The 18,738-nt window shown below is 38.7% G+C and overlaps 1 protein-coding gene across 1 annotated transcript; it reads right to left on the bottom strand.

The window, feature by feature from the left end:
* Positions 1–2,757: 2,757 nt before the first annotated feature.
* Positions 2,758–18,450, bottom strand: LOC306947970 (astacin-like metalloendopeptidase; the record flags this gene model as incomplete). Its single annotated transcript, XM_079537432.1, has 13 exons — positions 2,758–2,867; positions 8,455–8,680; positions 9,115–9,230; positions 10,246–10,373; positions 10,905–10,989; positions 11,109–11,287; positions 12,054–12,171; positions 12,844–12,978; positions 13,784–13,855; positions 14,796–14,820; positions 15,516–15,532; positions 18,127–18,151; positions 18,382–18,450. The coding sequence occupies 13 exons, from the start codon at positions 18,448–18,450 to the stop codon at positions 2,758–2,760; spliced, it is 1,305 nt and encodes a 434-aa protein (XP_079393558.1).
* Between the last annotated feature and the right edge of the window lie 288 nt (positions 18,451–18,738).

The raw sequence follows: 18,738 nt of genomic DNA, 5'->3' as shown, positions 1-18,738 counted from the left end.
AGTGCTGATAATACTCTGATGCTTCAGCTGACAAAGTTTCAGATAAGTAGTAATCAATTGTTGCAGATCATATAGACAGAAAGAAATCTCTCAGTTTCAGTTCCAGAACACTGCTTTATGTCCAGAGATAAATTAGGCCTTTTCTCAACTCCTCAGCTTCATTCTTTCTCCCAGTCACATTTAACTATAGCCTTCTTTCTATAGTTCACCATATTTTTCCCATGCCTACACCCACAGAATCAGAATAGTTAACTCAGAAGGTCATTAACAGTCCAGTCCAGTCTCCTGCTCAAGCAGGATCACCTACAGCCTATCACCCGGAATTGTACCCAGACACTTTCTGAACACCTTCAAAGGAGGCTCCATAACCTCTTAGAGAACTTGTACCAGTGCTCTGCCATCCTCACAGTAACTGAGTTAGGATTACAAATCCTTAATATCACTTCATTCCCACACTAAAGACATAGTCTTCTTCATTGTACAGAGACAGATTAAACCAGCAATGCTAACCAACAATACAGAATTCAGTTACTTAGGAAGCACATTTTCCCTCCTATATGGCAAAAGAAAGTGATGAGAGTGCCTTCAAATGGGATATAGGCGCTATAGAAAAAGAAAAAAAAAAAAACAAAAAACAAAACCAGATAATAAAGAAAAAAAAAAAAAATGACTCACCTCCTCCAACAACCACTGATAACTTGAGACAAGTGCAGTCTTGACTCAGAGAAACACTGCTCCCTCAGCTGCTAACCCTTAAAGGAGGGTGAGGGGTGGATCCAGGCTCCACCCCGTCCGGTCATTTGGGAACATTGCTTACACCTGAACTCCGTAGGCTAGCCATGCCTGCTCACCTTGTGCTCAACCATTGGTTCTGGCAATTCCATGGCACCAACGTAATCCATTGGTCTGCCATAACTTCAGTGAAAAACCTTCTGTGATATTCTGCTTCCCAACTATAATTACCAAGAACATATGTATTTTCAGACATTAGCAATCTGCAAATTTAACTGAAGCTTATCAAAAAGCTGTGAAAATGAATTGTTTTGTGTAAATCAGCTTCTACGCATTTCTACACATTTTGCACTCCTAGTAGTGAAGGATATCCAGAAATTGCAACTGGGAACAAAAAAGCACTAGTTGGACTGCCTAAATATCACAACTTGATTCTTCACTTATTTTATTAAGCCCGTTGCATATATGCATCTGTAACTGACTTTCACTGACACAGGTGATCTCTAGCTTTGAAAAATAATTTCTATTCAAACATATACATATACAAATGCATAATTTTAAGCAATATATTTTATACTTAAGAGACACGAATTTTCCATTGTTTAGAAAGAATTTGAAAAAAAAAATCTTGCAGTTTGAGATACCTTTCATCACTGAATCCTCCCAAAAGGCTTCACTCCATGAACAGAATTCTCTGCAGTGTACTGTGACAAACGCTTCTCAGCATGCAGGAACTCTTCAAAAATGGCCTAGAAGATGAAGAGAAAGACTTGTTTACTCAGCTGAAACTGAAGGGAAAATAGAGGTCAATAACACACAATTATCAGAGCTGAGTGAGCAATGAAAAAATGCCTGCTAATGTTCATTAGAATTATTAAAAAAAAAAAAAAAAAAAAAAAAGAATTAAATAAAAAGTAAAAAAATTAAAAAAACCAAGCTTTACATTAGCTTGCAAAAATAAATTTAAATGTGAAGCTTAAATAGTCTCAAAATATATGGTGGAATGTGATTATTCACACTTGAAATGGAAAATGCGTGGCTGAGCTACGCGAGTCAGTCAATTACAGTGCAGAAACTGTACTATTTAGGCACATAACCAACGCTGAATTCATGTTAAAATGTGAATAAACACAATAAACGGTTCATAAAATATTCATGCAGAGACAATATTCACAATCTGAGGCATTAAGTTTGGAAGATTTCTGATCACTTGGTGAACAGAGGAAAGGAAAGATGGGCTGAATAAATTATCCACCAGAAGAAGTCCCTCACTTTGTGATTACTGACTAAATTAGCAAGAGCAGCAAGAAGTTTTACGGGGCTGAGTAGAACTGATCTGATGAGAAGCACGGGTGGGACAACTCCTGCAGGACATGAGGAGCACGATTGCTGTACTGCTGTAACCAGCATTATTCAGCTAGGATTTCCAAAGCGGCTTAAAAAGTTCACGCTGGAATAAAAAATTATTATTATTTTTTTTTAAATAATAAAACAATGACGTTTTACTTGCGTGCTTTGGCTGGCTCCCTCCTGCCCCCACACGGCGCTGTGAGGGAGGGCAGCGTAACGGTCGGCGCGAGCCGGCAGGGCGTCCTCGAGGCATCCTTAAAGGCGCGGGAGGAGGCGCAGTGCGGAAGCTGTGGGAAGGAGGGTTGATACGGAGTTTGCAGTGATGCAGAGAGAGCAGAGCATGAAACAGAATGGAGGATTTGGCTTATGGGTGGAAGAATTCGGCGTAGGACTGATGAGGGAATCGCGGTGTAAAGGCGGTGTGTGAGGGTTCAGCAACACAGCATCAGAGTCAGGACAGCCCTGAGAAACTGTGCTGTCCATTGAGAAAAAGATTGACATCTGTCTGAAAGTCATCTGTCTGAAAGTAGTTAATATGTTCGGATTAGACTGTATTCCATAGGACTCACTTAGATCCAGCAGTAAGCTTGAGCACCACGTAGTTTATGTTGTACCAAGTGCGAATTAGAAACTCGGGTCAGAAGTGAAAGTGTTGCTCTGAAAGTGGATGTTACCTTATAACCACAGCGTGAGAGGGAAAGTGGAGCCCTCAGCTGCCTCCAAGCGGAGCTGCAGTCGGAAAAAGTAGTTGGCTACACAGAACATCATTTCTATGGTGCAGATGCCTGCGGGGCAAGCATTGTCCAGTATAGCATCAGTCTGGTGTGATGGAAACAAGATGATAACTATATTTAGGTCTATCCTAAAACACAACTGGATGGATCTTGTTTTAACTTCAGTTTTACGTGCAAAAATGGTCATCAGAGTGGATGCCTCCTTTGAGTATTGATTGGAATGTCTGTAGCTGGTTAATTTTCATTTGATCTTTTTAGGAAAATAGATATTTATCTATATATAGTGTTACTCTATATAAGTAACACTTCATACAGTTTTATATTTAAGACAACATCTTCAATACGTACATTGCTCCATATTCCCTATTATTGTCATCTGCACACCCTCCAAAAAGACAGAAAAAGGATTTAAAATTGTATCCATTGTTCTGGTAGCCAGAAACCAAGTTTTCAATTTATTAAAAAAGAAATAGTGTTCTCCAAAACATCTTTTTTTTGTGCAGAATGGTCATTTTATGCTTCCAGGAGATGGATACTCATCATTTTTTATTTCATTGAGATTGACTGCTTTTTGAAAATTGAGCTGCGGTTCAGTCAAGATAATGTAAAATTGCAGTATGTTGATTAAGTAGTAAATTTAATATGTACTAAAATACAAAAAGAATTAATACAGGGCAGCACATGATTTTTCTCATGGTTGCTCCAGGCAGTTATGCATAAATAAGAAATTTATGCTCATACAACACTTTTCAGCTGTAATTTGTAGATTGTTGCGGTTGGAGCCCTTCTTGGTCAAACAGTGTTAGCTGTCATTGTTTCTAGATGCTAAATTTACCAAGTTCCTTACTTCAGAGACAACAGTCAGTGAAAAAATACGACTAAAATAAAATGTGCAATATGTTACATCAAATGAAATGGATTTAACTTATCAAAAATTACAAGATATAGAAATAAAAAGAATAAAATCTGTGGGGTTATCTACGTACAAGTAAAGAAAATGTGATAATTAACAAGAGGGAAAAAAAAAAGAATAAAGAGTGTTATTTCTAATACTAGTTTTACAGCTTTTGAGAAAGAGGGATAAAACATACAAATGCAGGCAACGTGCCTTTTCCCTCTCTGTTTCTCCCCATTCTAGGAATGACTTGAGATAAGTGGGAGGGGAATGAGGACATGCAAAGGGATAGGGAAAGAACTCCAGGACAGAAAGAAGTAGAGGATGCAGGTGAAGAGCCAACACTCTGCATCATCCCTGCCAGCATGGGTGGTGTGACATACGGCAGCCTGATGAGCCCCAAGACTGTGCACTGAGTACGGGGGTCCTGATCTTCAAGGTGAAGTTGTCTCGTGTGTGCATAGTTCCTACTGAAGAAGAGTTCAGACCACTGAAATTAACACAGGAGTTACAGCCTTATACCTCCCTACAGAAGACTCATAGTGTCCAAATAATGTTGTTTATAACTGCTGGAAGGATTTGCCTTTTTTCCTGCTGGGGTAACAGGAAAAAGAATTGTACATTTAGTAGCTGCAAGCCTGCTGGCATAAGGGTGTATGATGTTTCTCTGGCAAGTCTATGCTGTTGTGTGAGGATAGGCCCTGTGGTGATGCCAGAAACAATGCATTCCTCCATGATCCTCCTGGGTGCAATGTCATGGGAATAGCGTCATGGGAATGGTGTCCCTTGTTATCAATACAGGCTGTTCTTGTAACCCTTGTTCTGCTGCTTCTCTCAGGCTTTCTCACACGTGCACATTTCCATCCCTACAGCATTCCTACCAATCTTTGTATTTGTGTTAAGAATCTCTACGCAAAGACTGGCCTGGCTGGGTTGCTATGGATGTAATCTGGGAGAAGAACTCGTGTCCTGAAAGAGATATTCCCCATCCATGGTGGGTATTGTGCATGTGGAGGCTTCTATATGCCCAAATTAGCCTTGATCAGTGGCTAGAACTGGAATAATCATGAACTTTTTCCTCTGAATCAGCACCCCAAAACTAGAAATCAGGAGAGTCATGCAGTATCTCTAGTGCTGTGTAGCAATTGATGGAGTTATACTGAACAAGATGGTTTCTAGCTGCAAGTAAGGGTTAGGTATGAGACAAATATTCTGAACCTCTTCCAGCAGTCTACAAGTTGCAGAAAGTTTTAATTCCTCAAATAAACGAGGGACTCTGGGGAGTATACTGTTTCGTCCATAAACCTTAGGAACACATCTTTGCTTCCTTATGGTGAATACCTTCACAAACAAGCCAGACCTCTTTGAAAGCCATTGAAATTCCACCACCATTAAATCTGGAGGGGTAAATAGCACAGCACAGGTTATAAATGTCCATGCTCAGTGAAGGCGGAGGTCACTCCTGACAGGAGAAAGAGATTTTGCTCCATGAAGCTTGCATAAAAGCTGATAAACCAGTAAGTGGGCACTTTGTCTTGGAAGCTCTTCAAACTTCTTCATGTACTAGGATTTCTTTAAGCAGATGTTCCCTTTTCTGGCATTCTGTTCTCAGAAGTTTGTTGCCAGATCTTATTCAAGCCATGAAAAATTTCTGTGAAGCTATATATAAATATGTTACTGTAAACAAACAAACAAACAAACAAACAAAAAAACATTATAGAGGCTCATACAGAAAAAATCAGAATACATATATTGTATATATATATTGATATAAATATATACATATTTTGACAGAGACTTTACTTTTAGAAGACTACACTCCCATACATAACAATTTCATATCTTAGAAGATTCATATAGATAGCCCTTTATCTATAGACAAATAGATATCATATAGATATCCATTATCAGATATCCATCATACAGATAGCCATCATATAGATAGCCATTATCTACATAAAAATTAATGCAATTTGTTCTCACTAACCCAGTTGTAGGTTTTGCAGCATTTCCTCCATTTTGTTTCACAGGGACTCATGCATCATCACTGTAAAATATTTTTCTCTAGAACCAAATTTTTTACAGCATTTCAGAAGAACTACTCTTTATTTGATGTGTTGATAGCAACAGTTGAATGCTAATAACTGGAACAACTGGAAGCTGAACCTGTGTTGCAATCTCTGCAAAACTGAAGAAGCACCTGTTCTAAAGCAAACTCAAAATTACTGTCTTCAAAGCCTTTTACACAGCCATTTGTTGCTGTGGATAAGGAAGCAATGTCCAATGCAATGAATGTTTCTCTTCTCAAGTGATTGATTACTCATCAAATATTATACTGACCAAGCTTTGAGCAAACTCTTGCAAATTCAGGCTTTTTGATGCCTCCTATAACAAAATAAAAAATAAGTCAGTAATTTGCAATACAAGCCTTACTCTGTGGTTCAGATTGATTTCCCTCTGTTCTCTTCTGCAGAAATGCAGAAATGCATTTCTGCTGAAAAAAATTCCAAGATTCCCAATGTTACAACAAAGGAAGAATCCTTTCTTCCCCCCCCCCCCCCCCCTTTTTTTTTTCTGACCTAAACTTACAAGTATTAAATAGAGTTGGCCATATTTTAAGTCTGTCTATCATGTAAAAGTGAAATATTGGTATATTTTGCTCTCAGATCTGCTAGGAAAAGACAGGGATTTCTCAGTCAAATGAATGCCGTTTTGAAAGTGTGATTACAGGCAAATTCTAAGAAATGAGCTTTCCAGGAGCTCAGCCAATCTTATAGTTCTCTGTCTTCCTCGAGTAGTCAGAAAAGGGAAGTTTACTTTCTTGCCTCACAAATTTATTTGCTGAAGAACTGATGCTGTACATTAACTCTGGTTCCTCTGTCTTGTCTACTCTCATCCTGTGAGCTTAAATGTGTCCGTGGACTAAAAACTGACTTATGAATAAAAAGCTCCCTTTAGCTTGCCCCTGCCTAGCAGAACTATACAAGAGGATGTACCAGTCCTTTATGGCAACAACTTTGTCATGTCCATGTCTCTTGTGATTTAAGGATATAACAGGATCATTTAAGAGAGATGCCATTTTTGGAAGCTTGAATATCAGGCTGGGAAAAAAAGGCAGTAACTAAAACCTTCTTTACTGCTGAAGATTGCGGAGAACAGAACGTGTGTTTGTAAAGTTGGAGATGTTCTCTCCAGCCAAATGCCTAAACTCATTATGAAATCAGTGAGGCGTTTAAGAGTGTGCAACAGTGTGGCTGAATGAAGGTGTCTGAGAAATAAGATACCATTGATCTTGTGCATAGTTTGAGGGACAATCAGAAAACAGAAATGGAAACAGATTATTTTTTTATGAAGCTTTTAATTAAATTGTTAAATAGAAAGAGGTAATAAATTAATTGTGCAGACAAAAGGGATAATACACTAGGATGTATAGAATTCATACATTTATATGGCTTGGGGAAAAAACTTTCCCAAGAAGATGAAGAATTTGATTCTTAATAGAATTAAATTGCATACTGATCCAAGCCAAGATAGGAGCAGAGTTGGAAATCCATAATTTCAATATTCACAGAATAGATTCTTCTCCATTAAATCAGTTGTGGATGCTAAATCTTCTTTGGATCCTTGCTGTAAGTGAAATGAAAGAATATTTAGCTTTCAGAGCACTCTGAACAAACAGTAGAATCTCTGAATTATGTAAAAGTTAAATCACATTTTATCCAAAAACCCGATCACTTTGTAGCTGATGATACCCTGCACATACCAGGGGGGTTGAAACTAGGTGATGATTATGGTCCTTTTCAACCCAGGCCATTCTATGATTCTATTCTACTCTATGATATATAAAAGCGGTGTGGAGATTTTTCTTGTTTTTCTTCCTTCCTATAGCTAGAATTGACAGAAATAGATACTACAGAGGCAGTACCGCTGTTCAGGTTTGGATATACACCTAAATTACTGCATTTCTCTGTATGGATGTTCTTAGCCCATGACAAATGCAAGGTCATGAGCTTGCTGAGCTTTCCTTCAACTAATGAAGCCAACCTGCATTACTGAATGTATAGTTTGCTGTTGGCTATAGAAATGTGCAGAGACATTTCCTTATTCCAGCTGACACATACTAATGTGACAGCCTGTGGCAACTGAATTGTGTAGTTGTGGCTCTAGTTATTAATTAGATGGGACTGAAAAGAATGTGTTTCAGGTGGATCCTGGCCATGGAAATACTTCCTCTCTCCTTGCTTCAGGGCTGAGTGACTTGGTTCACCATGAATCTTTCTTGCTCTTAGAACTGTTTGATTAAAAACTGCACCTTTTTCAGAAGAGCAATGTAATTAAATTCTACATTATGATTTATTCTCATTCTACTGTGCTAGTAACCCTATAAGTAATTTTAAAGTGACCATGACCCTAATGTTGCATACTTTGGAATAGTGTGTATCTGAAAGACAAGGCAAATTGTGAAATCTGGAAATCACTTGGCTGACAATTTGCTCTAAGCATTGCCCCAACTTCCTGAATGAATAAATGGTATCAGTGTAGTACTGATCCATAAGGTCAAAAGCAAGGCAGAAAATAATGGTTCCTGTAGACATCATTTCTTCACTGTTTTCCCAAAAGACTAGCAAAGAGAAAGACAGAACCCCTACTGATTTGACAGTGGGTTTTTTTGTTTGTTTGCTTTTCTGTTTTTTGTTTTTTGTTTTTTTTTTTCTCTGTCATTTTCCATGTTCTCAGACTTACCAGAAGTAAAGGTGGCTTGGAAACCAGAAGCTGTATCAGCACCATCTGTGACAAACTCTATGAGCATAAGATTGCTAGAAGAAACTATGTCAGTGGGTATCTGTGATCCACAGGTTTTGTCCATTAGAACTGCAGAATACTTGCTGGATCCATCGTAAACTTTAACATAATCACCCTGACAGCCTCTGGTTGTCCTCAGCTGGAAGGCACGAAAGTGCAGAGAAATCTGGAAGGCAATCAAAAACAAGCCTGTCATACACACATACGTGACTTCTTTGTTTGAATGTCCTCTAAATGAGACAGAATCCAAGCTGCGTCCAAAACCAAACTGAAACTGATTGCCCCTACTTGCCTCTCATCCCCTGAAGATGCAGGATTCAGATCTAATGAGCCTGTGACTGAATGCTCCCATGCTCAGACTGCTTTGTCTTGATTTTGCAAACCTGAAGCCCAATGCATGGAGGTTTTCCAAAATCACAACTCTGCAGTTGTTTTTCCCATACCTGGCTTAAGGACATGAAAAGTAGAGACTAGTTTGAAATCTCTCTTATGGAAAAAAATGTTATATGGAAACTGGTATGCAGAAAAAAAAGCAAAATGCCTTACAAAGAAAGATACAAGTTCAGTCATATACCAAGACCGTTATTAACTTATGATTACCTTTCTGGATCGGGTTCGGATAAGCCAGACACAGTTGGTGTTATCTGAATAGTTTCTTGGGTAGTTGGCAGATTTCAGTGACCCAAACGCTGCATCAATAATAGTGCTGCAGCGACCTGAGGGAGAAGCATTTATCTCAGTACCACGCTTGCAGAAACTTCCACCCATTTAAAATTACAGTATCTTCAAAATGTAAAAGTCATGATTTTCTGATATGGCAGCATTCATTTCAAGGTATCAGTACATCTTGATTAAAATGAAAAATCACGTCCTAATTTTCATATAATATGTAAGCATCTCTATCAAAACGAGAAGTGAAGTCATATGCGGAAAAAAAATTAACTTTATCAATGAGCATAGTGTAGTAAGGGATCTCAGGATGAAGTATCCTTTCTGCACCTCTTTAAAGAATGCCAAGGCTTCATTTTGCTATCTTTGCTCTTGTGGTCTTCCACTGGGATAAGGAAGTAATGTGGTGTAAGAAGAATCAAGAAAACTTTGGTTTCTCCACAATACTTGAGTTCTAAACTTAGGAGGACTTGTGCTTTCCTCTGTGCAAGGAATAATATTCATTCATGTTCACATTTCTCTGATTGTATAGGAGAATTTCTTCAAGCAGAAGTTAAAATTAAGGAGTGGAAAATACATAGACATCTAGAATGACAGCTTAAATATTTGAAAACTATTAGGTTAAAAGATGCACAAGATATGAAACTGTTTCAGTTCAGAGGAGCTATGGCTCTTTAAGTTTGACTCGGGTCTTAAATACAAACTGCAACAAAGGAAAGTGATGTCTGACTTTTTGAGGGGTTTATAGCTGTCTCCTGAGCCCTCACAAACCCAAGGACTCCATGAAGTTTACAGAGTGATATGCAGTTAAGTCATTGCTGCAGCATTGCAACAGTGAATGTATTTCATTTATTTTTGAGGTAGAAAATAGTACCTTACTAATCACAGTATTTCTCCAGCTTGACCTTTGCGTTCTCTCCCATAGTGACCATATGGGTACCATGAATTTAGAGAGTAATCTCATAGTATTTGATGATAAACTGCTGCCACTGCATACTGCTCATACACCTCCACCAAGGAGCTGAGTACCTTCAGGTGAAAGGACAGCTTTGAGGAACTTACTGCAATTGTAAAGCCTGTTGATTTTGGCCACATCCAAGTTGCTCAGCCCCAGCCTCTGTCCAATATGTACTGATCCATCAGGAACCGGTACAATTGTTGCTTTTCCAGTGGTATTAGTGAATGTGTGTCTGGGAAAAATAAAAAATAAGATAAAAATAAATAATAATAATAATAAAAAAATTGTTCTTCAAGTAAAACAGCATTTTTCAGGATTTAATAGCACAATCTGTGTCTTATAGAGGGAAAATAGCAGTTGTATGAATCAGAGGAAAAAGACAGTTCTTCCATACACACCTATCTATGACTGATGGCTAGCAGGCAGTCTTCTTAGCTATCTAACTCTTTTTTTTTTTTTTTTTTTTTTTTTTTTTCCCCAAATAGCAAAGGGAGCTTCTGATGCTTCTATCTTGGTTGTTGCTGTGGTTCTAACTGCTATCCAATTAGGTTTGATTAAGGTGCCCATCAGTAAGCTGATGCCTTTCTTTACCCCCAAGTTCAGCTGTGAATGATTCCATAAAGAAAATTAAAGGATAATCATTTAACCTTGAGGAATGGACGAACTGAATTGACTCACAATGTTCTACTAGTTGGAAGAGTGCTATAAGAGTTCTAATGCAAGATTTGAGTTCCAACAAAAGCAACATCATATTGCTACTCACGGGCCATAGTGCATTACTGAAGAATAGTCATAAGGAAGGCCTAGATTGTTGGAGTTTTCAAATTTCTTGAAGTCTGGTCTGTCAGCTGTAACATAAGGTACTGTATTAGTGTATGCTTCTTATTCACTCACTTTAGGGAATAAGGAAGAGCTGGGAACAGGATGATATATCTGCCCCTACATAGAGGAAGTCAGAAGCACTTACCTGGGCTGATGTACTCCCACATGATCCTTACATATCTGTCCCTGTCACTTCGAGAATGCTCATGCAAAAATCCCAGAGCGTGGTCCAATTCGTGCTGAATAATTCCTTTCCACATGCAGCCTCCTTTCATCACAGATACCGTCTGCCCACCTCCTACTTTTCCATAGTTGGACCAGCATCTGAGATTGAACACCAGCAGAAGACTTACAGGATTTTTATTATCAGACAGGCAAAGGGACAGTACGGAGAACTTTGCTTCACGTGAGCCTTGCCTCATGTGATGTGGGAGTGGAAGGATTGCATTCTGTCCCCTGGGATAGTGTCTACGAAAAGGCAAAACTGGCCATGATGTAGAAAATGTCAACTATTTATGGTCATCATTAAGGTCTCCTGGAAGACTTTCATTAGCAAAGAGGCTCCTGCATGCTAGCTTTCTGTACATAGTGATTTTAACTGCCTAGATAAAAACATTTTTATCCAAATGATTGAATCCTGTATTAGAACTGGAGTTAAGAATAGCACTTTAAAGTTGGCATATGTTGAACAGTTCTCCCACAGGATCAAATTCTGATCCTAACAATCAACTCTGATTCAGAGAACTCTTTATTTTTTAAGTCACAATTGATCTTGTCTGCACAAGTGAGGACTACTGTTATAACCTGTTACATATTGTTCTCAAGTGGATATTTTCTGTGTGGTGTAATATGTATATGCAACATAAGATACACTCTCCATCTCAAGGCTTTTTTTTTTTTTTAATCATCAGTCACTTCTGAGTCACTGATGTAACAGTTGTGTCTTTGAACTTGCAGGATACCTTGCACTGTTATAAAACAAAGATTCTTGTCTATATCCACACCTTTTTCCTCTTCAAGGTCACACAAGATGTGAATAGTGAGGAATCAGCTTTGTAGGAATAACTTGCTCATTTATCTTTCAACTCACCCATCAGCAGATCTAATGATGAGGTAGTCACGTTCTGTCTTGCGCTTCACAAAATTAATACAAGTCAGTGTTTCAAATTCTGCCATGGCTTCATGAATCCCTTTCACATGGTTCTCCTCTGGAGAAGAAAAGGTTAATTTGGGGGGGGGGGAGGGGGGAGGGGCGGTCACTCAACAATAACAAGTGCCATTAAAATACGGATGCACAAAAACAGGGTAGATGAGGGACATAAGCTGGACTAGGCTCTTTCTTGCTTCTTGCTCAGCAATTTATTTCATTTCAGTTAACCTGGCATGAGATTCTCCTTTTGCAGATTAGCGTCCAAAAGGATTCAAGTGGGAACGTTTTATTCTTAACTTCTTGGTTTAAATTGTAACAACAATTATTGCTACTTCTGTTCATTTAGAGGCAGATGTAGGAAGATATTTTGCTAATAAAAACTAGGCTATTCAAACCACATTGCAAATATCATGAATCTTATAAAGGCAGGTGTTCTGAAGATACAATTAGAGAATGTGATTAATGTTATCTCTAAGAGATCGTACTCAAAACATTAAGGATGCCAACTGCTCAAGGAAATTTGATCTGTTGATTTTTTGTAATTTACAATTGATCTGTACTTGCATAGCAGAAATGAATCCTTAGAATAGATTTCATCGACTATATGGCCACTGGAAGTAGGTTTCTATCTAATGCTTATTGGACAAAATCCATTAAAAAATAATAATAATTAAAAAAAAAAAAAGGGGGGGGGAGAGAGAAGAAAGAATGCAATGAAATTTATACCCACCATAAGTAGGATCCAAGACATAGGGAATGCGAACAATCCCATCCCTGGACTGAGGCCAATAGCAATTGCGACAGTTGATGGCACTGCGGCTCCTTCGAGGGACTATGTCACCTTCTTGCAAGTACTGAGAGCTGTCTGTGGTGAAAAAGAAGGGATGGAAATACCTGAGCCACAGATTGCTGGGAGCTGTCTAGGGCATATTTGAAAAAGTATCATTCTACTTGTGCTCCTTCATATTTTTCCTTCATATCTGCTCCTGTTCAGCATGGGAAGTGAGTGGACTATTTAGCTAGGTGGACGTTACCTACTTCCCTACACTGTTCTTAGCTAAGAGGCCTGATGGGGAGGGACAAATTGAAAGGAGTAATATTTGTAGAAAACTGTAGGAAAGTCTGTTACTACAGGCAGAAATAAAGTTTCAAGAATGACATTATCCCCCCCCCCGAAGTGTGAAAAAGCAAAGCTGATAGGAAGTGGTGAATAAGAATGAAGGTGCAGAATATCTAGGGCAGGAGGCTTGAAATTGACAAATTGACTATTGCTTATGTAGGAGTCTGTAAGGCAAAGTGATATGGTAACTGAATGCAAGTGATGCTTGCACTCGGGCAGTTAAATAACAAAGCATCCAATTATCCAGTTTCTCATTTTGTGTCCATAGAAAGACCAAGATGTTGAGGACTAAAGCTGGAGAAGCTGCTTGTATAGCTCAGCTGCCTTCACACCTGATATCATCTTCAATATTGAGAAGACATTTGAAGTACCTAGGCCTTCAGCAGAACCCAGACAAGGTGCTCCCTGTGGCCAGTCTCTGAGGGTTTCTTATGTATGTATAAGACAGAAAAAATGTTTGCGCTTACTGTGCTAAGACATCGTACCTTCCCTGTTGCCTCCCCCAAATCAGCAGAAAGGCCATGTATAAGCAGAACTGTGATGGCATTACCTTTGTTAACTTCCAAAATTCTGTTAAAAATAACTTCATCTTCAGAGTCTATCTCTGTTGGCGATGGAGAGTCTGTGTAGAAAATATAAAGTATCACTCTCTAATTCTCAAGGAAAACCTGAATCCTCATTTTTAACCTGATGAGTTTCCAGGAACTCCTCTTGTTCCGGTCCTGATTACAGTGATGTATTGAAACTCACTGAGCCTATTTATGTGTTGGCACGGTGTTCAGTCATGTACATCTTTGCTCAGTGATACGACCTTGTGAACCTCCCAACAGCTGTGGCTATCTCGGCATTCATCTAATACCAAGAACAATTTCCTTTCAATCAATCCTTCTCTCTACCTTTGTTACTTAGTCATTGTATTTTAAATACTTGTTTTTTGGCTCTTCTTAAGCCTGTTTCATCCTGTATAGGAGGCCAGCTGGCAATTCTTCTTGTCTACACATCTTCTTCCTGGCATTCAATAAGCACAGCCATCCTGCATGCATGCTCCACAAACAACCCACTAACACATCACAATAAATATGGATGGAGAGTAGTCCTGCTCCTTACTGTTGGGTATGCTGCTCTTGAAAAACTCTTGAAGTCAGAGAAATCAGAACTGAATTCCTATTTCATGAATGAGACTGTTGTCCCCACATAAGCTCAACATCAGGGACTTATGGGCTCTGTAGTGAATAAAATCAGCTGAGTCTGAGTGCCTTTCTTTGAGCCTTGACATCAAGAAACAGCACAGGCAGATGCTGTTACTTTCAGAAGTTATTTAAGTTACTATCTACACAGAGACATTTTTAGAAAAATTAACAGATTTTCAGCTGAGCCAAAAAACTGGCTACAATCAAAGGACTCTGCTTTGTATTAAATACTCTGGTGAGTGCATTCATTTAAAATTTCTTCCCCGAGATTAACTTGTGTTAAGCATGTGCTATTTTCTATAGTAATTAGGTAGTTAACAACTGGTATACTCTAGCAAGTACTTATGTACATAGAGATGTAATAATACATACCGTACATATCCTCTTCTGTAGTAACCTACAAGGACAATACATTAGTTTTGTCTCACAGCTGATATTATTACATAAATTAGAAAAAAAAAAAAAAAAAAAAGCAAGGCAACAGAAGGGTAACTATTTTAAGCACCTCTGCAGTTTTGAGTTATTTACTGTATCATGGGTAAGCTAAGTACTACCATGTTGTGGTAGATATTTTTCTTTGCTGTCTTTTCGTATAGATATCATGAGGAAAACTGGAGACTCATGAAATACATTTTAAAGCATGTAGCATGTTTCAGAGCTTCTAGCTTCATTCATCTCCCAGCTAGTAAGAGTGCAAAATTGATGACTTCTCTGATGAAATCCCCATGACATCGTCCCACGTTTGTGATTGGCCATAGCATCTACTGCTTGTAGGGGACTGTACGCTGAAGCCTAGCTTGGGGAGGTAACGTTGGTAGCAAAACAAATTGCCATGCTTCCACTGCCTGGCAGAAATTAAAAGCAGATTTGAGTTTTCTCTATAACTCCAGAAGAGGCAAAGTCTTCCTGGGATTGTGTCTGTATTTGGGTATTGTGAAGCAATGAATGGGATAGGGAAGGAAACCAAGCACTCTGATACTTTTTATCTGAGAAGACTTTCCTGCTGAGATGGCGATATGGATGGAGTAGATGAGTCTTGAAATCAATACTGGACACCAAAGTGAACAAAGGAGCTGATCTAGCTGTCCTTACCTGAGTAGATTCTGTTGCTGCTAAGAGAAAGGAAGAAAAAGACAAGGGACAAATTAGATTCTGAATGCAACTTCAATGTTATAGGCTCCTCAGACAATGGAATGCCTTTGGCAGGTGCCACTGCTTGAAGGGCTTGAAGCTAGTTGCACTAACTGATAAATATATGCACAGAAATTAAATTGAGATTTTGACAAACATCTGTGAAAATTCCTAGCAGTACAGAATCGTGATTATTTATCATCTAAGAAATCCGCAAAGCATTTTGTCAGCTTCAGAGTGAAAAATGACAGAGGAAATTTGGAACAAATATGCTTTGTCCCCAGATTTCACTGGAAAACACGCGGAATAACAGCCCAGCAGTCTTCTCTGGTTTCAGAGAGCCAAAGGATAAAATTATGAAATTGAATGAAGGCTATCATTTAGTGCTAGGCAAATAATCCTGACTTCAGGATGCATCTGGCAGCACCTTGGAACCATCCTTATTTCTAAGATATTTTTCTAGTGTGGCATCTTTTGAATTCTGCTAAAAATTGGTTTCTAGATACCAACACGGAAAGGAAAATCTGATATATAGATTTCTGAGCAGAAAATTCTTTGTTACAGCATCATAAAAGTACAGAAATGGAAAGATTCTCTGAAGGTCATCCAGTTTGTCTAGTTTCCCTAAGGCAGAAGTGGTTTTATCTATGTTACTCTTGACCACTGTTTGCTTGACCTGTTCTTAAGTATGATGGATATGCCACAAATCTTTCTAGTACCTCTTCCATGTTGCTAATAATTGTAGTCTTCTTTGTCTAAATTTAAAACCATTATTTTTATCTCCCCTCCCAACACCACAGTTATGCAAACAATTTGCATATTTCTAAGCCCATCCATGTTGCTTGACTTTGTGACCATGTGTTTTCAACAGAAGGTACAGCCCTCACATCTTGCAGCACCTTTCCCTTTTCACAGCTCCCATTGATCTAGGTGGTTATTGTCCAAATGTACTAAGAGGGTTTCTACTATTCAGAATAGATGTAGATTGGCTCCAAATCTGCTGAACAGTAAAATTTACATCTCTTTTCTTCCATGTCATAAGTGACATCTCAAAAGAAGCACCAGCCACTTTTCATTAGCCACTTACTTCTTCTGAATATGTCAAGCAAGTCTGCCTCTCGCTACATATCACCCCTGCATCTGACAGTTTTTTGGTCCTATTAAGGTCTACCTACAGGTATATTTCCATTGACCTGCTCTGAAAATCTGCAATGATCCCATTCTATTTTGCAAATTGACAAAAGCTGTTCTGTTAAGCTTGTACTATTTGTTTTCTGTCACAGTACAATGCAAAGCTTTCTCTGACACCTGATGTCCCTTTCTTTTACTGCTGCACCAAGGCAGGCAAGAAGGCAAATGAATAGCTAAGTCTTTTCCAAAATTCAACATGAAAATTGAATTTTCAAGTGTTTAAAATCACATCTAATTTAACCTAACAAACCACATCCAGAAAGTAAGTGTAAAGCGCATCTGTTGGAAGTCATGTGCATTCAGCCCAAAAGTAAATTAGGAACAAGAAAGTTGCTGCTATTATGTGCTCTACAGCTGCCACTCACCAGCAAATTGGTCTTATGTGTTTGCCTGTATTTACCACACATTGATGAAATTTAAACTTATATATCTTTTATACCCCTCTGATTCTTTTTTCATTGTTACGTGTTTTGACAAAGTGAAGTCAAAGTTTCTGTTCAATCCTCTGCAGCTGAGGAACACAGTAGGAGGCACTCACACAGCTCTGAGTCTTCACTGACTCAGAACTTTCAACTCCCTCTGCTATCAGTAAAATCAATTTGTCGACAGTTTTGTCTACCACAACACGCACATCACTTATGACATGCAGATACTTTCATCACTGTGTCTTTTTTTCCTCTTTCCTGTGGCCTCTTTGCCAGCACCGTGTTTCAGCCAAGCAGCTCACAGTAGCACATTTATGTGTAACCACAAAACCAGCAGCACCACAACACAGCCTGTCATTCATTTCAGAACCTACTACACTGCACAGAATGGCAACTGCAGGACATGTGGTTCTCTCCACAGCACAGACCTCACCTTCTTTTCTCTGTTCCTCATGTACTAAGAGCAGCATAGATTTTCCTTCGTATCTTTTCTTCTGCTGCACCCAGACAGATCCTTCTGTCTAGCATTACTGCTAGAACCGTTGAGACGTGACAGCCTAAACTTTTCCTACCTTGTGGAAGCTCTGCCTTAAACATATCTTAATTTCTCCTTATTTCAGCTGTTATTTGTTTGTTCACTCCATGAAGACACTGGGAAGCCATACAATCAGTAATAATAACTCTCTAAAATATATACCTTAGTAAGTAGGCAAAAAGAAAACCATACTTTCACAAAATCCCTTATATAATGCAGATTAGTGGGCTGGTTATTCCTGCCAGTATAAAGACTGTAGTCACACTTCAAGCTTGTAAAAATTATATACCTGAAGCTATCACCAAAACTACATTACTTGCATCAGATAATGACCAAAATCCCAAATTGCTGCTATGTAATTTATTTGACACAAAGTCAATAATTAACACTCGTCTTTAAAATCAGTAGAAATTCTACTTACTTGCTGTGCTGTTTTCATAGTTGTCCTGAAAAAAATCAATAAGTAAAAGATGTTAATTTTCTTTGGCTCATGAGGACAGCAACAATAGCATCAAAATCAGATCAGAAAAAGCAGAACAAAAGAAATAGATTAACTTCATTTATATTTCTGGCATTTTAGTTATCAGAAATTTATCAAAATGTGTTTCCACAGCTTAACTCCAGGAAAAGCAAGTCAAGTAGAGGAAAGAGCAGGGCTGCCTGGAACTTCTCTCACCTGAATAGGGAAGCCCAGTACAGAGGCAAGCAGAAATGCAATGAAGATTAGGAGCATTTTCAGACTCATTCTCCAACCCTGACAGACCTTCAATGCTTGTCCTAATCTCTATCAGTTCAGGAGTGCTGCTGCTAGATATACCAGCAGGGCCTGCCCTGACAGGGCTCAAAATATCACCCCTAGCCAATGGGGATCCAAGCAGGAAGCAAATTTCTCTTGTAGCCTCAACAACCTATTTAGCCCCAGGGCATCTCCCAGTGCTGCACTGCTGCTGTCACTGTGATCTATGGCATCCCCTGTCTCCACACTGTCATTCACACTGCTCTCTGAACCTGGATCAACCTCATGTTTTGTTAC

The sequence above is a fragment of the Tetrao urogallus genome (genome assembly GCF_951394365.1).
Source record: "Tetrao urogallus genome assembly, chromosome: 6".
NCBI classification, from domain to species: domain Eukaryota; kingdom Metazoa; phylum Chordata; class Aves; order Galliformes; family Phasianidae; genus Tetrao; species Tetrao urogallus.
The sequence above is the reverse complement of the archived record's forward strand: the minus strand, read 5'-3'. Positions and strand labels throughout refer to the sequence as shown.